This window comes from Accipiter gentilis, chromosome 15 (genome assembly GCF_929443795.1).
Source record: "Accipiter gentilis chromosome 15, bAccGen1.1, whole genome shotgun sequence".
Classification (NCBI taxonomy): Eukaryota; Metazoa; Chordata; class Aves; order Accipitriformes; family Accipitridae; genus Astur; species Astur gentilis.
The window spans coordinates 21,726,487-21,753,392 of NC_064894.1; the positions used below are offsets into that span (position 1 = coordinate 21,726,487).

At 38.0% G+C, this 26,906-nt stretch overlaps 1 protein-coding gene across 2 annotated transcripts in view; it reads left to right on the forward strand.

The window, feature by feature from the left end:
* AFG1L (AFG1 like ATPase) overlaps positions 1-24,032 on the forward strand; it is a 71,066-nt gene extending 47,034 nt beyond the window's left edge. Inside the window, exons 9-13 of one of the 2 annotated variants that reach the window (XM_049818145.1) lie at positions 175-245; positions 502-602; positions 16,675-16,815; positions 18,534-18,647; positions 19,377-24,032. In XM_049818145.1, the coding sequence (XP_049674102.1) occupies positions 175-245; positions 502-602; positions 16,675-16,815; positions 18,534-18,647; positions 19,377-19,514 (565 nt within the window). In that variant the 3' untranslated portion in view covers positions 19,515-24,032. The remainder of the gene's footprint in view (positions 1-174; positions 246-501; positions 603-16,674; positions 16,816-18,533; positions 18,648-19,376) is intronic. The other variant, XM_049818144.1, reaches the window with a different exon arrangement.
* Positions 24,033-26,906: the final 2,874 nt, after the last annotated feature.

Below are 26,906 nucleotides of genomic sequence, written 5' to 3' on the forward strand. Positions count from 1 at the left end.
CTGAGAGTTAATATTCTCTACTTTTAAGTGTATTCTAAATCTAATGTTTGTATTTAGAGCATAACATCCTGTTCTCTTTTTTTTATGGGCAAAAAGCTAAGCAGGCTCAGGCAGCTGTTTGATGTTGGCTTCAAGTGTTATTAATTTCATATTCTATTATTCTTTTCACTGTAGCACAAGTGAAGCTGATGTGGAGGCTGTCATGGATAAGTTGTTTGATGAGCTGGCTCAGAAACAAAATGATTGTACGTAAGTTAATTTCTCTTGAAAGAGAATACATTTAGAACACAATGCCCAATCTCCACTGACCAATTAATAAGTTCCATTGCTGTATATGGGTTGATGCCACACTCAAGTGGCAGTCATTGTATCAGCATTTTGTCTAATTTATGTGTTGAATCATGTGCTATTATTCATCAAGCTATGCATTTCCTATCTGTAAGAGATGAATTTTATAGTAATTATCCAGAGAAGATTGAGTCTTTGTTCATGTTCCCATAGTAACTAGACCAAGGATTCTAAAAGTGCAAGGCAGAGAGCTGAGGCTGAATAAAGCGTGTGGAACCATTGCAGACTTCACGTTTGAAGAGCTGTGCGACAGAGTGAGTACCCAGTCAAATCTAGATCAGTTAACGCTCAGACTTTTCACAGTTTAAAAAAAACCCTAACAAACCCCAAACACAAAAACTCGGTATTTTCACAAGTTGTACTAAATTAAACGGGCTTTTTTTAACTTGGCAGAAAGATTTTGAATTTAACAGGAGAAAAAAAATGAACTCCCCAAAAGAACAATACTAATTTTCTTTTTAATGATACAGTAAATTCACTCTTAAGTACATCACAGATTGTCTTCAAAAATCCTAACACGGTATGTGCCTGGGCTAACATCATTGCTAGTATGTTAGTGGTCACAACATACCATAACATATGTAAATAGCGTTCAAATACTGTTTTTAAAATCTGGGGTTTAAGTTGATACTCAAGCAAAGGAGTAGTAATGCTGGCACCACTAGAGTAAAGCTGTTGTTGCATGCCTTAGTTGTGACTAGCTGTGTAGGTGCTGTTTAGTCCCAGGCCTTCTCAAAATTTGCCAAATTTTGCTAAATACTGCCAAATTCTCTGCTAAACACGTGGGGTATGATTCCTGGAAAGCTCTCTTTGTGTATGACCTCCAGTGGGTTTGAAGACAGTCCCCCAGAAGTTGCATAGTACTTCGGTGACCTCTCTGCTCACGCCTGAAGTTACTGTTAAATGATCACAACTCTAAACTGGGCTGATAGCACCTTTGATTCAGGATGCTGACCAGTCCTTTGGTTATGACATTGTTTTCACTTCCTTGTAGCTACCAAGTTGATAACTATTTGAACAGAAATGTCACTGGTTGTGTTTCAAACTGTAGGTTTTAGGCTTTGTTGGTTGTTAGTTTCCGACAAAACCACTTAGCTATTTGTGAGAATGGAGGTATGTCATAGGTAGAACAGCTTGCTTTTCCACTGAAAGTTTTGAGTCCTATTCTTCATTGTGCCTGTTTTCAGCAAACACTTGTGAAATTCTTTAGTCCAGTAAATGCTTTATGTACTTAAATGGGATGATAAATTGTTTCTAAGGAGAAGTGCTCCGGTACCTCACATGGCAGTGGCCACTACTTTGGGTCTGAAGTTTCTGATCTGGTTGAAGAATTATGTGTGGTTCAGACCCCACAGAGCTGAGATGCTTGGCTGGTGCTCAGAACAAGTAAAGAGAATCCATATGAAATGTTAAACATCATTTAACAGTAGTGTTCTTATGCTGATCACACAGGGCTTGGGGAGTCATGCTGTCTCAATTCAGATACCTTCTGCAGATGTGTTATGATAGTCTCTAATGGAATAATCACATGCTTAAAACTAAAACAACACAGCAGACAATAAATGTTTTTCTTTAACAGCTTCCTCAGTCATCACATAGCTTCTTTGCATATGCCTCCATTTGTTTCTACCTTTAATTGTTATATACAATTATTTATTTTGCCATGAATTTTCCCTTCAGATCACTGATGTACCTTCATAAATAACACGTTAGTGTATTGGTAAGGTGGTATCACTGTGCTCACTTCATCGATAGAGAAATATAGTCATGAACTTCAGAATTGTCCATTAAATTTGGATGAACGGCTTAAGTTGCCTTTAATATGGATTTTTTCATGAATGTAAACCTTTATAGGGCTCCATAGCAATAGTAAAAGTTCCTATTGGTATAAGCTGCATTTAAGACCTTGCCTGCTGTGTTGCTCTGTTTGCCCACCCTGTTGCCATTAAAATCTGCTAAAAGGCAAAAGAAAAATTCAGTTGTCAAACCATGAAGCCATGTTCCTTCTTTTCGTGAAATCTTTCAACTTTTTGATGGAAAAATTTGTACATGCAGTATCTCTTTTTAACAGTCAGAATGGGAAGTCATTCCCACTGATGCCACAGAAGAAGTAGGTAAGATCCAGAAGTGTGCACTGGTGGTTTGTAGCCAGAAAACCCCCCGAAGTCAGGAGACATTGAACATCACAGGAAGTATAAAGTCATTCAGAAATATTCAAGTAAGCTGGCTAATAGTGGGAACTATTTGTGGAGGGATAAAGCAGAAATGGGTAGGAGACATAGCTACAAGGTATTTGGTACTGCTTGTGGTGCCAAATGTTAGAAAGGTTGACAGGCATCATGAGTGCAACTATTAAGAAAAAGGAAACTGGAAGGCTGAGAAAGATGTAATGAAAAGGAAGATCCCTAAAAGAAAATACTGGAGGGGAATTTGTTGGATTTGGCTAGAGTGAATCTGCAGGTTTCTTTGTGTAGGACATGGGGACAAAGTCCCAAGGGAAGCCAGACTGTGTGAAAGGATGCGGGGTGGGGAATCTTCCTAGGCGGAGCCTGTATCAACCAGGAAGGGGCTTAACTGACAGCCCAAGCAAAGCATCCTAGGTAGATAAATGCAATTTGAAGTTGGTGCTATAGGAGCCAATTAAACTTCTGACAGAATTGAAAACAAGATTTGCAGTTGGGTTTGTATCAATTATAAGACCTGGTGACAAGCATGATAAATGGGAAATTCTCATTAATGAGAAATTGAGAAAATGAGATATAATTGATGATATTGAAATCTCATGGGACAATTCATAAAACAAGAATGTGAAATCAGTGCTTACAGCCTACTTAAAGACAGTAGCTAAAAGAGCTGGAGGATGGTATGCAACATTAAAGACACTGGTACCTGCCTTAAAGTTAATACATACAAGGATCTTGAATACATATCAATCAGTCTGCTAATTAACAAACCCAAGAGGGTGGTACTCATAGGGGTCTGTTGCAAACAGAGAATGAGGTACATTGCTTCTTAAGCAGCTGGCTATAAAAAGCATATAAAGAAAAAATACCATTATATGAGAAGCTTATGCTGTAGATGAAATGCAGGAAATGGTGAAATGTAATTAGCCTGAAAATTGCAAATGATAATTTTCTAGCATAAAATGTACTGCAGCCAGTACAAGGTCGTTTGGTTTGAGCAGCTTTATGGGAACTTACAGTGATGAATTAATCTAGAAATTTGTGTTGCGTAGGGACAATCTTCTCCATAATTTTCTAACATTCAGTGTAACCAAAAGATACTTCTGAACAGTGAAATTACATATTTAAATGTTCAGGAAAAGTAATTTTCAAAAGCAAAAGGGAAGTATGACCAAAACTAACTGGAAAGGGAAGTGTAAACAACAACAACAAAACCCAGAATGGACTTTTTGAGGAAGAAGGTAGTACAAGTATGTCCTGTGTCACTGACAGAATTTGACAGAATCAAATAACTAGTTGCCATTCATTCTATATTGAGAATTGCAGGAAAATTAAAGAGAAACTAAAGGTTATGGGCAAATATTATGTCTGCTCAGGTGTAAGGCTTGTTGTTAAGTAAAATGGGAGTTTTGATATGGTTTGTATTATCTGAACGTTACTGGCTTATTCTTAGTTGAAGATGGGTGAACTTTTAATAATGATGTGGAAAAAGTTTTGCAAAAAATACTTTTCTAGGTGAAGCAGAGTGAAATACTTGTTTCACTAAAGGGTAATAAAATAACTTTCAGTCTGTTAAAAGTTAGTATATGTTAAAAATAGCCTGCAAATACCTTTTGAGTCATTGGAGTCCTGGAAAACTAGGCTGAGATCTCTAACTACCTTTTTATTTTTGAGAAATGTTGGAGTGCAAGAGAAATTCCACGGCACTAGAAGAATGCTGCTATTTGCCAATATTAAAAAATAAACAAGTAAAATCTACGCAAGCATGATGACCCATATAACTGCAGGCTGTCGGTCAGATTTTAGTCCAGAAAGGGTAATGGAGAAGCTGGTTCTGGATTCACACAGTGGATAACTAAAGAATGGAAATGAAATTAATTCCAGCCTCCCTGATTTTGTGGAAAAGGTTGAGTTTTGTAGATGCTGTTCTTACTAAGAAATTGGCGTTATGCAGTGTCAAGAAAGTATTTGTTAAATGGATGGATAAGTTAGTTAACTAACTTACAAAAAGAATTATTACTGAAGGATTGTTGTTGAGTGTAGCATTTCTAATGAGTATATTTTTATATTAAGCCCAGTACAGTAGTTATTCTCCCCAGCAGTTTTGAATATAACATAAATGCTAATACAAGTTTGCTGTAAATACAAAGAGAGCTGTGTGTAGGGGGGGGGAGGAGCAATGAAAGCGAGGATGCTGTGTGCCATTTATTTCTCAGCAGAACTGAGATTTTGGGGAGGAGGGAAAGGGTTTGGGTTTTTTTGGCTTTTTTAAATCTAAGCAAACACAGAATTTTACCTCTAGAAATTTGGAACACAAGTCATACCCACAGGAGGAGGAGACTGTGTCCTAGGCACAGTGACTTGGAAATAGATTTAAGTGTTGTAATGGACAAGCAGCTCAAAAGGAGCTTTTGGTCCAGTGTTAGAGCATTTAGACCTAATTTCATCTGGGTTGGGTAGACTGGAAATAAATAGGAGGGTAGAAAGATAATTTTGAAAACATCTCAGATTGATGGCAGAATGTTAGGTGTGTTTTTGACATCAGAATTTTAGAAAAGACATTGAAAAACTTGAAGACACTGTTGAAAAAGCCACAAGTCATTTCAGCTGGAGAATTTGTGCCCTCACATGACAGACTTACAGTTCAATTTGTTCAGCTTATCAAAAAGAGGACTGGAAGATAGTTTTATAATGTACAGCTATTTCCACAGGAAAAAAACCCCCAGGTATTAATGGGCTGCTAAATCTAGCAGAAGAAGGTATAATGAAAACCAGAGTCTACAGAGCGATTGAGACTTTAAAAAAAAAAAAAAGCACCATGCCCATTCACACAGTTGGAACAGTGAAGGAAGTAGCGGAGCCTCCAACCTGCAGGTGCAGTGAACAAGGTCAGCGGCCGACAGGGGAACATGCCCAGTCCATCTCGAGGGGATGACCTGCACTCAGCCCCCTCGTGCTTTTGGGAGTAGGCAATACTTAGCCTACTACCAGTCAGTGCAGTGAGTTCAGACTGTGTTTTTCCAAGGCTTGTGGCTTCCTTGGATTTGAGTGGGGTTTCACAGGATGTGTATAAGGCATTTCCCTGATCCCAAGCACCGTTTCTTCCAAATTTGACATTCCTGGTCCACAGCATGGAAGCACTATAACTTCTCACTGAGCCACTGCTAAAGGAAAGTCTACCTTGAGGAGCAAGATCTGTAACTCTCAGAAATACAGTCCTTATTACTGTAATAATAATTCATAGTGAAACTTTTACGAATAAATATTCATTCACACACACACATGCATATGACTGACTTCATATGAAGTCAGTTTGGGGCATCCATTCAGAATGGGAAAGTTTCAAGATGAAAACTAGTTTTCTAGTGGAAGGTGGATATCAACTCTATTCAGACTTTTCTTTACATGCTTCCTGTCCAGTAAATACAAGACAACAATATTTTTTTGTGTGTGTGTGTGAAAAAGTTTACGTTGTCAACGTCTTCTGACAGAACAACTCAAAATATAGTCTAATTTAATTTAGTTAATGCAACTTTGGTTAAACTTATTTCCTCTGTTACATTTGGTTCAGAATTCCAAAAATATTATTTAATTTAAGGTAGAGGGATAAATGAGTGTAATGGAGGGAATCAGGTTTTGGGGGAAGTTATTTTTTATTACACTGAATTGTTGCAGTATTATCTTGGAGTGGCAATATTATTTTCTGGAGTTTTCTGAAACTGACATATACCACTGCTCATGTGGTTCTCAATAATCGTTGCAACATTAGTGGACAACATTGTACTCAAAACTTGGTGAATTGATTTCTTAGGCTATCCATAACCCTTAATGGTTCCAGAAAGAAGAAGTTTTGCAAGAGTCAATGTGTGAAAAGATGGATGCTTTTGTTATGTTGGAGAAATAGCTTATCACCCAAATGACTCTGCTTTTATATTGTTGTGACAATATGTCTTCTGGTCTGGTCTTGGGTAAGCGTTACAGTGCAGTCCAGAGCGATAAACATCCAGACCTAAAGTGCTACATTTGTTGGTATAGGATTAAGGAGTTGTGTTTGAAATTGTTCAAATTATTTACTTAGTAATGTTTGTAATACAATATTCATATGAACAGCCTGTAAAACTTCTTCAAATTCAGTGATGTTTCCTTTGAAATAAAATTAAAATTCTGTTTTAAAGGGAAATACGAAAACATTTTCCACTTTGGAATCACATGATTTCATGAAATATCAGCCAATATATAATAGATGAAAATAGCAAATCAGCAGCTGGTAACTTCATACCATTTGAAACATCTCCTAGCTTCAAGTAGAATTTTTAAAATAGCTGCTTTTGTAGTTAATACTTGAGGACCTTGGGAGATAGAGTTGGTGCCTTTCTAGTATTACAGTCTTTTGTTTCTTGTTTCATGTGTTAGCATCAGATTTTTTCACATCAAGAATATAAGGAGTTATTTCTGTCTAAAATAATGCATCAGATATTGGTAATTACTGGTTGTCCATTAATGTTTATAAAAATAAAATACAGAGAATATATTGTATGCAATGCTGATGTGACATGCAGTTGACTTGGTAGAAAGCATCTTGTTACATTATTGCGTGCATCGATTTTTAAATCATAGTTTCTCAGTTGAGGAAAATCCAAGTTTTAGCTAATTTAGTTAATACCAAATTCATAGACTTAGGTTTTTTGCTTTACTGGCTATGTGAACACGTGGAAAACAAACCAAAAAATGCTGCATGAGATTATATTGATCTATTTCAGTTGCTTCAGAGCAAAATGAGAAGATCTGACACACCAGGGTTTATGTGGCAGTATGGCACATGGTAGCTTTTGTCATGGCTTGGAAGTAATTACCTGCTCACTAGAATGGAGTCCTGTAAATGTGCTTCTCCAGTGTAATCGCCTAGGAGAACTATGCTTGTTTTTTATCAAAGTGTTTGTTATCATACCATCTTTTCTAAGGCCCCATAAAATGAACATATGTAACCGGAGAGAAGGCTGGGAGAGGCACCAAGCAGAATACCGACATACAGTTCCTGAATTTTATTGTTAATGTTAACTTCCCCCATTCTTTGTGACCTTTAATTATTTTCTTCCTGTCAGGTTCTCCATGTATACAATGAGGGATGCATTTACCAATGGAGTTAGATTGTTGCAAAACATAATTAGTTAATTTTTTCATTGAGTTACTGTGTGAATGAAAGATTGCCACGATAGTCGATTCTAAGGAGCTGGTTGTTGACAAGTAAATTCAGTTTATAATTGTCCTTGACAAATTCTAGAGAGCTTTTTGGATGGTCAGATCTGATAATTTGAACTCAACAAAGTGCTTATAAAACACTTATTTTTCCTTATCCCTTTTCTCAGCAGTTGTATGTATATCTGAAGTTCAGATGAAAATACTTTTAAAAATAAAATATACATATTAACTTGATTTTAAAATCTCAATATCATAAACTAGCAATCATGCAAATGTAAGTCTGTCTTACCCCATCAGAGTAGCTTCTTTTCTGTGTTTACACATAAAGGTTAGTGTTCATTATGCCTTAGAAAAATCACCCTCTGCCAGTCCTCTTTCTTCACTTCCCTTTTAAAATTTTGTTTAAAAAATGGCAATTGTGACAGTTTTGCTTGAATCTTGAGTTGGCATAAATAATTTAAATAACAGTGTACATCATATGTAATCTAAGGTCCTAAGGGAGTAAGGAGATCCAGTCTTCCTCACAGCATTATCTTTTACAGTCTTCCTCTCACTTGTGTGTAGCAACTACTGCCCTCTTCTGGGAGTACTGACTTCGTAGTGTACTCAAACACATCCCAGCCTTTTCTTTACTAAGGTTGAATAACTTTGTTTCGTGAATCCTATAGTCTTTTCATTAGGTAATTAAATATACCCTTTCATCCAGCTGCCAAGTACCGATGAACATAGTGCCTTAACATGATAGGAAAGTCTATCTATAAAACTGATTTTGTGAATGGGTAAGCTAAAGATGTGTTAAATGCAAAAGGGTTAGTACAGAAATGCATGGAAGTTCATGAGCAACAAGTCACTGTTACCTGGGAAAGTATATCAGCAAAGTATTGCCATATGCATATGCTATTCCTATATTCACCCTACACAGCTGCTTCTGGCCACTATTAGAGGATATGGGGCTAGATGAATCCATGGGGTTTATTATTTTTAAAGTAATTTAAATAAGGTCATGTTTTCAGTTTGAGCTGGAAAACAGAGCAAGGGAATTTGGGTTACTAACCATTAGCAAACATACTACAGCATAACAAAGCTAAGAAAATAGATTTAATATCTATGTTGTAAAAGGTTATGTTACTGTGATTATTTTTTTTTTCTAGTTGTTTAACATTTCTGTAATTGGCAAAATACAGTATTTGTGCAGATTAATACAACAAAGAATTGGCAAACATATTCTGTTAGGTTGTTGTTCCATTGCAATAGGTGCACTGTACAGACCAGGAGGAAGATTTTTCCTAACTTGCATAGCTTGCACTTCAGAGTGAAAGATGTAACTAAGCTTTAAAAAAAAGAAAAGAAAAAAATCACCATTTTCAAAGGCAACAAGTGATTTAGGAATGCAAGTGTCTGTCAGTTGAATGTCTTCCCCTACACGATGACACAACTCAGCTGCATATGCAGTTTAATGATTCTAAATGTAACCACTGTGTAATTTGGTGTCACCTTTAGGATTGTAGGATTGTTGGGTGTAGTTGTAAATGAACATACCATGGAGTTGTTCAGAAGTGAGCACTATTTTCAGTAACTTTTTAGAATCATAGTTTTCTTTAGTTTGATTTTGATCTTAGTTTTATTCCCAGCAGGAGATTAGCTTTTGCAGCTTAAGCTCTGGACTGAAAGTCTATCTTTTCTTAAAGCAAATGTAGCTAATGATTTAATCAGTTTCTACACCCCCCCAAAAAAAAAGTTGCCTTACCTAACTCACACATGTTTTATAAAATACACTTGAAGAAACTTATTTCAGTTAGACATATTGTAATGATGTAGTATTGTTCATCAAACCTCCTTTCTGTTTCATACCTCATTATATGTGTATCAGGGTTTAATTTTAGAAAGCACTGCCTTCAGTGAAAGCTGCATAAACCTTGAGGTTTTAGATCCTACACTTTATAGACCAGGGAATACGTAAACCCAAGCTTTTGAAGCTGATTGTGCTTTTAAGTGTTTGCCTTTTTTTAATTCATTTTTTTTCCTTGAATACCTGAATGTACTTTTTTTTTAAAGCTGCTTTGATGATAGTTTTGAAATCTTAAAAGTAAGTGCCAATATTTAAATAGACCTATAAATAGAATGACCTATAAACCTAATTCCCACAGTTTTTAGGTTCTTTTGAAAACTTAAAAAAATCACAAGATCACTTGAGTTGTGATCTGGTAGCTTATTTAAGGGGAACTTACGTGTTATTTTGATGTATATACACTTGTTTCTTATGGCCTTTTGTGTTTTACCTACTTATACCTGTTGAAATTGTTTGTAGGCTTGTTTGTTTACTGTACAAAGCAAAAGAAACTTTTTTTTTTAAGCCTTAATTATTTTTGGAGACCTTTTTGTTGACAAATGCCATGCTTTGGAGTTGCAACTGGAAATTTGGCAGTGAGGGCTCTGGGAGCAGAAATACGGCTTTTGCAGTTCCTCCAGTCTGTAGCCAGCTTTGACCAGCTGATAGGTCTTTGAGGCATCTCACTTCTTGTAGGTTCAGTGTGGATCTCTGCTGCTATTTAGTAGATAAGCTCTTCTAAGGCAGGAGTGATTGTGCTGGATGATGAATAAACATAGGAGTGTGCTCTAGTGAGACTGACATTTCAACTCAGTTGGGATAAAACAGGGAAATGGGCAAATATCAATGACTAAAGCAATATTCATCTGTGTGCAAGAAAATGAACTTAAGCAGAGCAGGTGCAGAAAAGGTGTACTTGGGAGAGTCTAGGCTAGAATGGCATGCATGTTCTCCCCACAGGAGAGGGGGGAAAAAAAAAAAAGTGAGAGCCTTATCCACATCAGCCACCACAAGTAAAGACCAAGAATGGAAAAGCACTATTTCATTCAGTAGATAACACTGTCATACATGAATATAGAATTTTTTATTAATTAAAAAAAAAAAAAAAGCTGGAAGTTACAAGCATCTTCTTAATCTGCAGAAGAGCAAAGGTCTGAAACAACTTTCTACTATGAGAAATGTGACTAAAAAACTTCTGCTGTAAGATCAAGCAAAATCAGTTCTTACCAGGATTCTGTGATGAGATAACCTGAGATACCAGGGGGCTGTACTTGATCCCAAAAATATCTTCTACCCCACGGTTTATAGATCTCAGATGCCTGCTCTACTGATCCATGTGGGTGTCAAAGCTGGAAAACCACTTACACGAAGGATGGGCAGTAGGTATAAGATAAGGTGTTATCAACACCTAAATGCCGTTAGAAAATTCCAGAATGACTGTTGCTTGTGTTACCTGAGTTTGTCCCTCCTTCTGCATAGGCACTACAGTAATAATCATTGCTATGTGATATTGTAATTACACGATCACATACAGCTGAATGCTGCCTTGAATAATTGGCTTCTGTCATAGTCTGCACCAGAGTTAGTGCGTGATACTACTCTTGTTTAAAAAAACAAACAACAAAACCAACCAAACACCCCACCCCCCAAAAAAAAACCAAAACAGAAAAACATGACTAAACCCCCCACCTTTTTGCTGTTGGCAATTGTAATCTTAATTTTCTGGAAATTCTTCTTGAGGCGCCGAGTCCTAGACTGCCATAGTCGTGGCTCTAACTGAATTCAGTGGGTGGTATACTTTGAATTGGTAGTGTTCCATGAAACCTGAAAAAAAATCACCTTTCAGAGGTCCATAACCTGACCTCAAGAGCTCACGTATGCTTTTAATTTCTCTGTCTTCTGTTTGTAAAATTGTGATAGTATCACTTTCTTGACTCACAGCTGTAGTTGTAGAGATAAATTCATTACTGCAGGTTGAAGTACCTAGCTGTTGTGGTAACAAAAGCCAAAGGAGAAATGCATAATTCTTCTTCCAGGCAAGCATTTGAAAAGTTGGTACAGAATGAGATCTTGTGGCACACCAGAAGCGAGGACAAAGCACATGTTGATAAGTGTGCGTTATATGAGAACCGCTGTTCTGCATACTGGTAGGTCAAGGATCCTGGGAGAGGGAGAAGCATCAGTTAATGTAAATCAAGACTATAGCATATATCCAAGAGATAAAGATTAATGGTGCACAGGCAGCTGCTCTCTAACATCTGTGTCTGACTTCTCAGCTTTAATAATGTTTTTAAAAGGTAGCTTTCATTTGTACAATTACTGCTGGAAACATCATTGTTCTGTTTATTTTTGGTGTCATCCTCCTTAGTAACTAAAACATACATTAAGGACTATTTTAAAAGAAAGAATAATGAATCAATTAGTGAATATTTTAACAAACAAGTTGTATAGCCTCACGTCAAGTAGTGTTCAAACAAGTTAAAATAATTATTTAAGTTGCAGGCCAACTCATAGTGCTTAGTTAGGAAGCTCCAAAACAAAACTGCATGTTATTTTAATCTTTCCTTATTATGCCCTCTGATATGATCTTTAATTACACAATGAAATGCCTTTTCTTTCCCACCAGAAATCTTCAGTAAAACTTGATAAGAAATTGCCTTCTTAATTAAATCCTCAGTTTATTAATAATGCTTCAAATGAACTTCTCATCTTTGCCTGTAACTTACAGAACTTTCCAATACATTTGCACTGCCATCAGTATCTTTAAATTTTTTTTTTAACCAAGTTAGCTGTGCCCTAACTATCTTAGTTTTTATTTAAAATTCAGCATGCAGCTGCATCACAGATCATGCCTTAGGTTTTTCTGTTCCTTTCTTGAATTAAGATCTCGAAATGCTACCTCAGTGCTCTATTTTATTAGCCCTACTAGTGATAGAGTGTGGCTCCTTTGGAAACAACAGAAAGAGCTCTGTAAGTTTTTGTTACTGCTTCATGTCTAAGTTGTAAATACTATCTAGTCTTAAACTGTGTTTTGGTTTTAGGAAGTTTTGGAGTGTTAGAGTGTGTGCACTGGATTATGGTTATTGTCAATCACAACTCTTCAGGATGTTACTGGAACTGGCCCTGGAATATCTTCCACCATCAACAAAAATAAATTTTCTCTTGAGATTAAATATCTTTTTCTAACATAAGTGTTCTGTATTCTTCAGACAGTCTCTAAAAGATGAGCTACTTTGCCATTGATGAGTCAGCAAAGAAAAAGGATGCTTTGTACTTTAATTAAATGGAATATATAATAGAAACAGGACACAACTAACTCTTAAAACAGTCCACAGAGAGGTCCAAATAATAAACATCCTACTTGAACTGAGATGATGATAGCTGAAAATGCATTAAGTAGACAGAGAAACAAAAACAAATGAAGGTGAGAACTCAGTGAAGCAGGCTGAAGTGGAGTAAACACTTTGTCAGGACAGTAGCCCATGTTAGTGCTAATGGGTTTTGCATTAGTATGATGGCTATAAAATACTGACTCCTGGCATCAGAGTTAATGACAAAAATCTACAACAATTTTACCTTATATACACATGCAGGAACAATAATACCATAAGAAAGATTCCTATCTGTTAATTTTTTAATTTTAATAATACTGCAGCATGTGAAAGAACTGGTAATAAATGGTAAGTGACAATTGTTAGGTAAATGTGTTGCGGTTCTGAAGTTGAGTTTTGATAGGTAACTAGTGAAACAAAAAAGATCAGACGGTACCAGAAACACACACCAAATCCAGTTGTTATTTTTAGAATGTTGTTCAGAGGACCAGATTAATCAGGCTAAACTTTTAATAAGAGGATTACCTATATCTGTATCAATATTGGGAAGATTTGTAGCTTCATTTGCCATTTCAGAGGAAGTAATACCTTCATGTGTGCTACTGACTAAAATGAAACACTTTTGGTGACTGGTTGAGGTTCATAAAATAAATTTCAGCCCTGGTGGGTTATACAGAGGACAATGCTAAGTGTCTAAAATCACTTGCCACTAGTCTTGTTACCTAGTCCAAGCCTGTATAGCTGGCAGTCAGGATCCAGCCAATACTTGATGCAAGGCGAGGAAAAAGGGTCTGTAGGCAATACTGTAAAGGTGAGGGCAGGGCTGTTGACTGCTGAAACAGCAGAAATCTGCTCCTCAGTGGAGCTTCTGTATAGGGACTGTACAGCCAGAATCTCCAGCGGTGGTGTGATCTGGCCTTGAAGACATTTTCCCTGACTCTTTCCTCGGCGGCACAGAGTTGGTTTGTGGGTGCTTGTGCCAGCCTCATGCTAGTTTTGCAAGGCGCAGCAGGCCAGTGAGAATGTGACTTGAAGCTGTCAGCGTGCCCCTGCATCATGGTCTTCTGCATTGGGAGCGTTTTGAGTGTAGCTGGTGAGCTAGAAAAGTTGAAGCAGTTGGAGGCAGCGTGGAAACTGGGCCAATACCAAGGTTAGAGGAACACAAGAAGGGCTTTAAGCTGTCCCTAGAGCATTTGCAAATTGCTGGTGGTTCCTTCCTTTTACAGTAAGCTGAGTAAGGCAGAAGAAAATTAAAGGACTTGTTCAAGATGAGAGTAAGTCATGTTGAGAACAAGATTAAAAGCTTTGTCTTCATCTCCAGGGTTATGTCTTTCTAAACTCTAAAAGTAGAGAGTTTGAGAACACCTCTATGTAAAGAACTACAGCTGATGCCAGCTGAGTCGTATATAACAACAGACTGGCTGACTTGGAGTTTCAGTTGCGTCCCACCAGACTTGAGTCTTGGCAGGGAGGTACAAACTTACTCTATTAAAATACTCATGGCTGCTAGGCTCACATCCTTCTGATCGTAAGATTCTGGAGTCTCCAAAGGCACATTTCCGCCAACATTTACAGAATATTATCACTTAGCGCTGGCGTAGGTGTTTCAGAAGATCTTGTTAAACAGCTTGAAATGATCTGCCTTTTATGTCCTTAATTAGAGGAATTTTTGAATTGCCTGCTTTTTGCACTGCCGAAGTAGACTGAATTCTTGTTTGGCTGTGATAAAGATGCATATTGTAATCCTCTATGAACTGTGGGTTTATGTCTGTATAAAAAGCAAAAGAAGTATTCCATCTTCCTTTTTTCCCATTTGAAATGCATTAGCCTTCTTTTTGTCTTCCACCTGTTTCCTCCCTCCAACTCCACAGGTTTTTCATTTTCATGTTTGGATATCCACCAAGGTGCCCACCGGGTTCTTAGATGTATAGCTCAGCGGTTGGGCACTTCAGTTTGCGGAATTTGCAAAAGTTTGAAGCCTTTAATTTTTATTTATTTATTTACTTTAGGAATCGGCTTTTAGTATTTGATACTTTGTATTTGAAATGGGGAGGATGTATTCATATGGTTTCGTTGAGAAAGTGTCATATTGGGGCAAGACAGAATAGAATAATTCCTTAGGGTTTTGGGCTTCAGCAGAAGAGTGCTTGGGCTCTTCATGTGATAAAAGAATGAACCTGAATAGCAGTGATGTCTGTGATTTCTTATCTAAAGAGAGACATGAGGAATTATTTCCTTTCTCACGTGCAGCTAGATCACTGCTGTTGTCCCTCTGAGGTACTCGGTACATGGGCATACCTGATCTCCTCTGTACTTAATGATACTTCAGTCCTAAGTATGGAATAAAAACTACCATTACCTAAACTGTTTGCTTACCACCAATCTTAAAATCTCCATCTGTGTTGCTTTTAGTGCTTCCACTGTTTTCTTTTGCACTTGATGCGATTGTTGTCCAGCCAACAATCACTTGCATCTGATGGTGAGATATGCGGTGGGCTAGCTCTGTGATGTTTCTATCCAGCAGTTCCTTTCACTTTCTTGAACTTTTTCATGCTTTATTTCATCAAAACATTTTGAGTTCAGCTGCTCTCTGTCCAGATGAGATTTCTTTTTTTTTTCTTTTTTTTTTTTTTTTTTTCCTTCTCCAGAGGTGATGTATGAAGTTGTTGCTGGTAGCCCTCATGGTGATTAGTTTCTTGCTTTCTGGTTAAGAAGTTCATAGGCTTGGTCTACAGCAAATTTGTCTAGCAATTTCAGTTAGAGAAAATATTTTTTATTTACTGCTTTTAAGATATTAGCAGTATTGCAGTGCTTTATAACATATTATACTGTTGGTACAGCACATTTCATTAGCTGAGAAGGGAGTTGTGACATTATCATGCAAAATGCTGCTGATCTTCCTCTGTGGAGTAGTGTGGTCCAAGATACTGAAGTACTTGCACAAGTAAAACTAATGGGACAAGTTTCAGGAGTATGAAGTTTTTCTCCTAACTACTATGACTTAATAGCCCAGGATAAAGTACTGCCTGCAGTACTGATAGGGTATATCTTGCAGAAAAGATTATTTTCCATGTAATGAAAAAGTAATTTTAAATGAATGTATTTGATTGTATACTTGAATGAGCTACTACTATTTGTTCATATCTTCTGTTGATGGTTTAGATACACAAATAGAAACTAATAAGTTCTTATTAAAGATTTTTATTTCATCATTACAGATGAAACCGCGAGCAAAGGAACTGCTACAAAATTGTATTTTTGTTGTTTCCTGTTGCTTTCAGTACTTAGAATGTAAGATTTTTATTCAGTCTGGGTTAGTCTTGGGTGAACAAAATGCAGGTCTACTTATAATTTAGTAACTAGCCTATGCATTTGCGTTAAAAAATCTTGCTGCTAGAAAGCATCCTAATAGCTGTTCAAATTATTTATGCTTTAGGTTGACTTCATAGCTTAACCATGTTTTTTCTTTTCTTCTATGGATTATGGTTTACAGTGATTTATTTTGTTTGAGGTTGTCAGATCATAACATTGTCAGGATGTAGAAGAGCCACATTTTTAACTATCGAAAGCTGTTCAGGTAAAGGCGACATTACAAATGAGCACCCATATATATCTATGCTAGTAAGGGCAAACAAGTGCTCCTGAAGCAAGATATGAAGAAACAAAAATAAGAATATGATCAGAACTTTACACCCGCTTTTCTGTAATTGTAGTATTTCAAGATGCAGTATTTATATATCATTCTATCATGGGTTTCCATTTCTTATGGTTTATTTCATTTCAGCCTCTTGGGGCCAGTGACTATTTGGAGATATCAAAGCATTTTGACACAGTCTTTGTTCGTGACATACCACTTCTTACAATGGCAAAGAGGACACAGGCTCGTCGTTTCATTACTCTTATTGATACTTTTTATGAGCATAAGGTGAGAACCAAGCCTTTCCTATATGTATAGGTATAATACCGGGAGCCCTAAACCCTGACTGTTATAATTGGTTTGAAGTAAGGCTTTCTGTAGTAATGATTTGGAAAACATAAGCAGAATGAACTAGCACTGCAAGGAAACATCATTCCAGCTTCACAAAAAAAGGCCCCATTGCAATAAAGGCAAATAAGCAGGTATTTTTTTCATTTCTGTGAGTATTAAGCATGACCATTTGAATGAGCTCATTTGCCTTTCTTCAACGGGGATGTTATTTCTTTCCTAACCAAGGAAAACCACAGAAGCCATGTCATCATTTTAATAATGAAAGATCGTGCTGCCAACTGTGCTGGAGTAAATTTAAATTTTTTAAATTTTAATCTGTATGGGCTGTTGGTTGGGAATCCGTGCCTTCCTGAACAGGGTACAGAGGAGTTAATAGCATAGTTACATTATTAAATTTAAAGGAAACAGTCACTGTAGGCTTTACATTAGGTTGCAGAACTGCTAATGGAATAGTAATGATAAATGCAGCACTTCATGTAGATTTACAGCGGTTTCAATCATAGAAGCAAAATCAGTGCTACTAAAACAAAGAGAAGTTCATGTTTAAGATGATTTCTTAAAAGTAATACAAGATATGAAACCTTATCTTATGTGTGATTACATATGCGCACACTTAAATATTTATGCAATCAGGAAATATCGATTGAGGTTTTTATTTTTTCAAGAATGTCCTGGCAAGATGATCAGAAAGGCCCCGATTCAGCAAGGTATTGGACTAAGTGTATGAGTAGTCTCATTCAAGTCAGCCAGATTCTTTGTGCTTTATGATTTGGAAATGGATGGTTTCTAAGAGGATATGCTAATATTTACAAACTAGTAATAGTGTGTTAGAAATGGGGGGAGTGGTGGTCTGCTCTATCGATGTGCTGTCATTAAGAATTGCAGGCAAACAGCTGCTTTGTATTATTTCCTCCACAGGAATAACACAAGTGTTAAACTCCTGTCACAAGTAGTTACTTGGAAAAACTACCTGAGAATATGAAAACTACCTGAGGCATATTTGTGGAGACCTGTCCACAATGCAAGCATTTTGCCTGCATGCTCTCAACCAGTGTCTCTTTTTGTAATAATATTTCAGTCTGTGTTCATTGCAGCCCCCAGAGATACTGTATCTCAGTGCACATTGTATCTCCTCCCAGCAGGCATGAAAACAGCATCATTACTGTTATTAGCAAATAATGTGCACTTGAGTAGCATAGGTGAAAGCAAGAGTGGTTCCACTGAGCCTTCTGGAAAATTTGGCATTTAAGCATTCTTTAGATGGAAATACGTGCGTAGTGCACTTACCTACTGAGAGGAGTCTAACTGTGGGGGGAAAGGAAGCATTGGTTACTAATACTTTATAGTTGTTATTTTAGAAAGTAAACTTGATTGTGAACTCATTGCCTGTGTAGCAGATATTTTGAGTACCTAACAGCACAGTTATGCAATTTCCTGAGTAAAAGTTACATGAGTTGTTATTTAGAAGAAGATCCTGTAAGGTTAATATTCCAAATGACTAAGGTAAATTTGTAACAGCAGTGCTAATAAGAGAAAGGGAAAATACCTGAGGAAAAAAGGTCGTAATTTGAACTTTGCTTTTCATCAAACATGGATTTTATCACTTTTCTGTAAAGCCCAAGTGATGATATTGTTGCCTGTTTTCCTTCTCTCAGGTGCGTATTATTTGTTCTGCAGTGACTCCGCTCCAAAGCTTGTTCCTGGTAGAACATGACAATGGTGAGCTAGAGGACAACAGAGTGTTGATGGATGATTTGGACTTGTGCCAGGTACATGATATTAACATCGTCTCCCTTTTGTAACAAAATTGGGTTTGGTCTCATAATTACAGCAGCATTTTAGGAAGAGGAATCAAGTAAACATTTAACTAGTGATTTGCTGCTTTTTCTGCAGTGTATCTGTCGCTCTCGTAATTGCACGTTATGTTATTTATTCATAGTCAAAGAAAATGTCACAATATATAGAACCATTTTGTGTAAGTTTTAGGGTCATTTTGATTGTTAATCATTATATCTGTTCAATCATGTATGAAAATACTGATTTAAGTTTAGCTCCTACATTTAAAATACAGAAATAAAAGATGGTCTGTTCTACCACTTCCTAGACTATATAGTACTGCCTCACAAACAGTACTATTTTGCATGTTGTTTATTCTGTTTTTCCTTTTCCCTATAACCTAGTTATTGTTAGTGAATTTTTAAATGATTTGTGTAAATCAGTATACAATTAATCAACGGAAAAGTGAAAATAGATGGTTAAGGTGTTGTCATGTTGTTTTAAACCCAAATTATTGTTTTGCTATGTTCCGTCAGAGGATTGCCTAATAATAGGTGTTTTTCTTTAATTTTTGGATGTTACTTTTATTTTTTTGGTGACATGCTGCTTTCATGTATTGTCAAAGCCTGTAAAGCACTCATCTTTAGGAGTTAGATAGGATGCACTTCAGTACAGCTATGTGTCTCACAGTTCTGTGGTACTGTTTTTGTTTATTAATGTAGGATTCTGCCAAAGGACTCTCCATGTTTACAGGAGAAGAGGAAATCTTTGCCTTTCAGCGTACTGTCTCACGGCTTACAGAAATGCAAACTGAACAGTACTGGAAAGATGGGGACAGAAGCAAAAAAAAGTATAATTAAAAGTTTAATAAAATCACCAAGAAGTAAAACTAAAGAATTTGAAAGCTTTTTAGCACAACTGAAATAATAATTGCACTTTATCATTCTGACTGTGTTTTCTTTCATCAGTTGTTTTTTGTGCTTAACACATGAGGACTCGGGATTTTTTTTCTGTACCACAAGTGTGTGGACATGTGAAATTTTGCCTTCGTTTTCTTTTCTGTAAAATATAACTTTGATGTTCAGGAAGTTTAATGGGATTAGAATTTTTCTGGAGGATTGGTCTAGAGACAAAGTTAATGGGCTGTGCAGGGTTCACAGTAGATTTATAATATCATGTGAAGAGGGCGCTTTGTGGTTTATGCACTGCTTCTGACATGTACAGTGCAGTTTGGACAAAAGAAAAATCAAATGCTTTCTTTATGAAACTCCTGATACTATACTGTATAGGTCCCTGCTGGAATCCTGGAGATCCTATGTAGTGTATTCTGGGTGTTTTTTTCTTATTTTCTGTGTGTAGCCATCTGTTGACTTCCAGGCTCTAAGAGTTTCTTGTAATCAGACTTGCTCAGTCTGGTTCATTGAAAACTAATGGATTGAACCAAGAGAGAACCCTGAGGAGGAGCTTGAAGGTACCTGAAACTGCACAGGATAAAGATCTAAGTATCACGGATGGGAAAAGAAACTATGGTAAGACAGGGTATACTGTAACATAGAAGTGCAAGTTAATACTCTTCCTAAGTTTTGTGGTTCTTGCAAGCCTGGATATGCCGCCTCTACACCAGTGACATACCTCTACCCTGAATTTTCTCAGGCTTCATCTATACCAAACCTTCCGTTGCGGCTAGCACACCTGCCCTGATCTGGGGACAGTGGTACACAGTAGTACTGAGGCAATTCATCATGCTACAATAGGAATGTGTTTCATGCAAATGATGGGATATTAACCGATACCTCAAAACGCATCACCTGTCCTCGTGTTTGTAGTTGGAAACTCTTTTAGTTAAAAATGCAATTGTGTCATTGTCGGTTTTAATCTAAGTGAAACAAAATATGGTACTGCAGATACTGGCTTATAGTGTATTTTTATTAAGAGTCATTTAAAGACCATATTTAGAAACCCTGAATAGGCAAAAACATTATGCAGATGGACTGAAAAGTTTGCCTTAATTTCTTAGGGAGAAGATATATAACACACTGTCCCCAAATTTGAGTTTTCTTGGATTTTGCAACATGACCTTTTTCTTGTACTGTATCTGTTACCAAAAATATTCTCTGCCTTTGTTAAGCCTGATAAAATTGTTTCAATTGTAGTCCCCATCACAATTACAGAAAGCTTTTAAAAGGGAGTTTTGTGTGGCAGGGAGGACTGGAGAGGTCCTGTGCACTTGCATGTGTTATGGTAATAGAGATGCTTTGGAGCCATGTGCTGAAGTGTGGTTTTCTTTTCCGATCACTTCTGTTTGTCCTGGAAGTACTTACACTGGCTATACCTGTTCTTCAGAGAATTTTTAAAAGCCTCTATTTATAGTTTACAACTTATGCAACTATGTTTTTATTCCCATAAGGGTGACTACCATGGAGAATTTTAATGCATATTTATGAAAACCCCAGTCAGAATACATTGCTTATACTTAAGAATATCCAAATAATTGATGTATATTTTCAGAGATTTGTATTAGGTTTCTCAACAGAGGAACTATTGAGATTAATGCATGTGTGTCTGTATGTACACACACATACATATACTTAATTTATACATATCTATATTTATATAGATAAAACTGTAATTGAAATGTGTGTGGTTCTATATTTATACATGGCAATCTATACTCATCAGCCTGGGCCTGTGCTGATAACTCTCTGAAGCTTCAGCCTTGACTTTTTTTCTAGCAGCGTTCAAATGCCTCCTGAACCAGAATGTAATGTGGGAAAATGGGAGGTGGTGGTAGATACCCTAAAGCACCTTGCATCTGGATATTTATTTGCATTCTTTTAAAAACCGTTTATATGTTCAGCCTGTATGTCCTCTGTCATGTGGTACAGGGGAAATGCGTAATCTTGCAGAACACAGGTGAGATGTTTGGGACATGTGAGAGAGGAGGTCCTGGCAAGTTTTGCATTGCCATGGAGACTGTCTGGGGCCAGGGAAGTGAAGTGTTTCTCCACAGTCTGTGTGAGCGTTGACCGATCTCCTTTAACCAGGGGATCCCTGGAGCCCCCTGGGCAGATGGTTGTGTTCAAACTGCAGCTTTGCCTATTGGTATTTGAGGCTCTTCTGCAATCTGAGCACCCATTGCAAACTTGGATACTCCAGGTTTGTGGAAGCTCCTAAATGCAGTGGGACTGATGTATCGTTGAAAGCCTCCGAGGATGTAGGTGAGCTCTGTCAAACCACAGGAGGGAAGTTCCTGAAAGCTTCCAGAGCCAGCGCTGCTTCCAGGGCATATTGCTAAAGCCATAGTGCAGTTTTTCCTTGGCCAGCAAGGAAGCTGTCTGTTGGGAGTCATTGGTAGGCGCCAGCTGTAATCAAGGAGAAGAAATGGGGAGTATTCCAGAAGTGTTTTGGGGCTGAAAACAAGAAAAGCTGCTTGAATCAATTGTGCGGTATTTGTGGTTGCACTGCAGAGTGTGGATTGCCACAAAGAGAGATTGATGGGACCAATTTGTCAGCCAGCCCAGATGCCAGGGCAGACGTCCCCGCAGTAACCACAGAAGAAGCATATTTATGTCCGTCTACTTCCCTGAAGAAAGTGAGGCCCTGTATGCTTATTCTACAATGCTGCTAACGATTCTGTAGCATGCATAAAGTCTCCTTCCAACAGTGAATTTGGGGGGACTTCTTCTGAGGTCAGACAACTTCCAGGCAACTGGTGCTGGCCAGAATCTGTCACTGGGGCACGATGGACAGCACTGGGTATGTCCTGTCCCAGGGCACCGGGTCACCTATGCTCCCAGCAGTCCCGTCCCCTACTGCCTGGCTTGCTTCTCACTGCTGTGAGACAGCAGCGGTCTGTGACTTTTTATTCCCACGCTCAGATGTTGTATTTGCCAAAATGTGAGCTGTGAGATGCCTGTGAATAAATTATGCACACTCCTTAATGGCCTTAAAATTGCTGGACTTATGCTGGATGCTTCTATCCCAAGTTGAAGTATTGGCTCTTTAGGTTTTTCTTAACGTGCAAATTCATGTCATCTCAGATCTGCAACAAGTCTTTATTTCCCTTTTAGTCATTCAGCAAACATTATTGTCAAATTATTTTTAAGGGTCTTTTCAAGTAACCTTACTGATGTAGTATGATATTTTGCTGTCACAGGAAGTAAAATCCTCGTGATTATGGACCGTGTGAAACATTTCATGTTGGTTTATAAAGGGCACATCCTGGCTGAGTATCTCTCAGCTAACTTGTTTCAAATACTTGATTGACGAAGGAATGTTCCCAATGCCCAAAAATTCTATCCATATAGACGTTTTATCTTTAAAGCTGTGTTTTCATTTTGCATTCTTGTGTAGTAACTCTTACTTGGCTTTTTTTTTTTTTTTTTTTTTTATAAATAGTGCAATTGTCTTTCAAAGTTACTGGTTTTCAGTATTTACCTTTGCACAGATCAGGGGAACAATTGCAGTCTTTTGGGTATAATGAGACAGCCTTCCAAAGAAAGGTCTTTGGAGGAATTGAAGGTGCACTTACTGCTGTTGTCACTTTTTGATCTAAAAAGGAAAACTGTTAATGGCTTTTTTTGAGTACAGGTGATCATAATGACACCACAGCTGGATAGATGTCACCAATTTTGCAGCAATTTAAACATGAAAAAAAACCAAACAACTGACCAGGTTCCAAACAGTGCTCAGCATGGTCACCAGCCATCTAACAAGGAAGAACAGTCTCTCCATCAAGACCTGTCTAAGAGGATAAAGATCCCAGAGTTTTCTTTCTGCAGTTACCTGGATCTGAATATTCCTAGTGCCTCAGTTTCCCTGTTGATAAAATGGGAATGATAATACTTTTCTTATTTGCTAACACTGGAGTGCTGCCAGGCTTCACTCATTAATATTCTAAGATGCTTGCTGAGGCTCTGGGATGAAAATACTTCAGTAAAGTATGTAAATAGTGCAAAAAATAATTTAGCTACTCAAAGTGGATTAGTTTCCTTGTTTGGGTTACAGAATTAATGGCATCAACTAAACACAACATGCCTCTTTGTAGTGATGGTTTTTGGGTTTTTTTAATCATCTGTTCTAAAGAAAAAAAATGTTGAGGTTTGTGATTAAAACACTAACCAATTCATGTAGTTGTTCTTCTACCTGTAATGACAAACTTCCTGTATGATTCATTACGACCTTAGCTCCTGTACTTGTGAAGTACAGTGGCTTTGTAAATTCTGTTGAGATTTTCCTTGTATGCTGAGAATTTTTTTTTAAAATATGTAAAGTTGAGTCTAATATATAACAAACTGAACGCTCCTAAATCCTTCTGTTATTTGAGAAGAGTTTGTTGTAATAAAGAAAAAAATCAATAAATCCAGATTTTACAAACATTTCACTTATTACTCATGCTATTTTAAGGTATGTGTTCGAATAGATAGGCCTTGTGTTAATTACTTAGTGAGATTTTTTTTTTTTTTCTTTATCTCTGTCTCCAGGGGGCAACCCAGACTGGCAGCGCTGGCCATTTCTGGGCATTTGGTTGCCTGGATGAGCTGTAGCACTGCAGGCCATTGCCCTACACGTGGCTCAGCTTTTGGTAGGTGTATCCAGGGCTTGTCAGAAAGGTCCTCCTTCAGAGGCAGTCGAGACTTGTTCTCCGTGGTTACTGCTGCCAGCAGCCCTAATTTTTGGGTTTGGAACATTTTTATCCACCTCTCTGACTCTTTTCTCCAGCAACTTGAGGTTGAGGCATTCCAACTGAGTGCAAATGACAATGAAAGTGCTCTTTTCTGTTAGTTTGGGATTCTTACTGTTCAAGATCTGCTTTCACTGTCAGTTCTGCAGTTAGTTGTCACGTGTTACACAGCTTGGAAGATTCCCCCTGGGAAGCACTTAACATTTAGGCAGGCAGAGAAGTCTCGGCACTGCCGGGTTGGGAGGGTCTGGGGGTCACTGCAGCACCCCGGTGCAGGTGCCCCCCTGCAGCACCTGTTTGTGTTGTGAGTGGAAGAGCAAGGCTGCAGCATGGCACTTCTCCATGGATGCTAGTGGCAGATAGACAGTTCTTGCTGACAGATGGCCAACAGGGTTTTACAGTTTGGGCTTGAGAAGCCAGTGGTGTAAAATTCTTTTAGGAAGGGTTAAATTTTGGGGCTATTTCTATACCTTCTACTGGAAACATTCCCCATTTCTTGAAGAGAGGGATCGTCAGGCTGAGTATCAAGCTGTGACCAACTTGATCCAGTATCTTGCTTGCAGCAGTGTAGTATCCAATGTTTGAGAAGAGCATCCAGAATATTTCTTAATATCCCATTACAGTTTTACACAGGTTTGTGAAGCAGGAGGCTGTATCCTTGCCTATGGTTGCATGCCTTGTTACTCATGTAAACATTGGATCCTTTTTCAGACTGACTTAAGATCTTTTTTTTTCTTTTTCCCTCAAACATCTGCAGCAGTGAGCCATCAGGGTCTAATTAGAAATTTTGCTCAAAAAAGAGAGTCCTTTTGCATGCTTCGCTGCCTCTTCCCAAAACACTTCAAAACCAGATGCAGTCAATCTGCCTTTGCAGTTTTGTTTGTCCAATGGATGTTTCTCTCGTATTGCCCTGATCCATTTCCTCTCAAAGATGAGCAATCCCCAACATGTCCATCTCTTGTCAGAGAAGAGTGCTGCTTGTCTTGGGATGCTTAATCTTTTTCTGTTGTTCTGCAACCTCACTTCTGACGTAGGAGCACAGGTTTGCGTGTCTCAGCTTCCCTGGGACCCCTAGGCTTGGAGTTTTCCTGCTGCTTGGCTTTGGGCCTCGAGAGCTCTGGCACATACGAAATATGGGGGGTGGGGTCTCGGTGTGCATCCGTGCCCCTGCAGAATGGGAGAAGTTTCTGACCTTTGGGTTGGGGCAGTGCCTGCGTTTGCCCTTCTGTGCGCCGAGAATGAGGACTTGCAACGGCAGTCCCTTGCACGAGAGTAGAGGGAGGATGGAGCAGATGGAAGATGCAGGCTACTTGCTCCCTATCCAGCCTTCTGCATTCTCCACATATTTGTAAAACAACCTTTGTTTTAAATTGAATTGAATTCTAAGAGTGCCATTGAAATACAGAAATGCTTCTCACTGACCTATTACTCTGCATTCATGTTGGTAAAATTTTGGATGAGTTTCTATAGTCCTCCCGCCAGTTCTTTGTCAGGGTGAAGGGTTTAGTTGGCTCTGTTAATCCACTCTCTAGCTGAAATTGTTCATTTAAATCGTTATAAAAATCCACTCTTTTCCAATGCGAATCCTATATTCCCAGATTCAAGTACTGCTGCCAGTGCAAAGACTTCAAATTCTTTGAGTGCTATCACACTGTGTCAGTCCAAAGCCAAATTGCAAACACTTATCCACAATTCCCCTTACTCAGCTTTAAGCTAATTTTTCCAGCAGGCAACAGTAGCCATAAAAGTATAGGGAAAGATTGTTAGAAGAGCTTAAGAAATTGTTGATTGATGCCTTCACAAGCTGTGGCATAATTCTACCACATCCTCCTCTTGCAAGAAGCAAACCCTTTCGTTCTGTTACTTAAGAGATTTTTAGCATAGGGTTCTTCAGTGTCACAGTAATTAAGAGTGATCACACCCACTGAAAGATGAAGCATGGAACAAAAGATCAAGTGATTGTTTAAGCTGAAGTTAACTGAACCAAGAAAAGTAAGTTCACTGACATGAAGAAAAAAGCTTTCTTTGTGTCCTTGGTCTTTTACAATTAGCAAAGCTAAACAGACTTGTGTAACTTTTTCTACCTCCAGTGATGGATAATGTTCAGGTCACAACATGATGTGTTGGGCCATGATTTTTTTTCCTGCAGGCTTGTTAAGAGTATTGAGGTCTTTCCTTTAGCTGAGGTATGATGTGCCCAACAATGCTTCCCTGTTAGTCGAGGTTCAAACACACTGCAACAGCTAACAAAGTTAGCTGGGGTGGGGGGAGTGAAGTTCATTGAAAACATAGGCAGAGGACCAGTCTCCCCCAGTTGCAGTTGATATCTGCCGAAAAGTAACATTTCAGAGGCCAATGGAGAAAGGAGCAATTACTGTCCAGCAAAATTACAATCTGAATGGGCTGCCATTTTCAGTGCTTCACTAGGACAGCCGTGATTGCTATAGAAACTTCGGAGAGTGAGACAGAGAGGTTTTCCAGCACTGGAAATTGCGAATGGAGAAGGTTAGACTGGGTGCAAAGCCCATTCAGTCAGGCAGCTGCCAGTTGAGCCTCTTTGCCAAGTAGA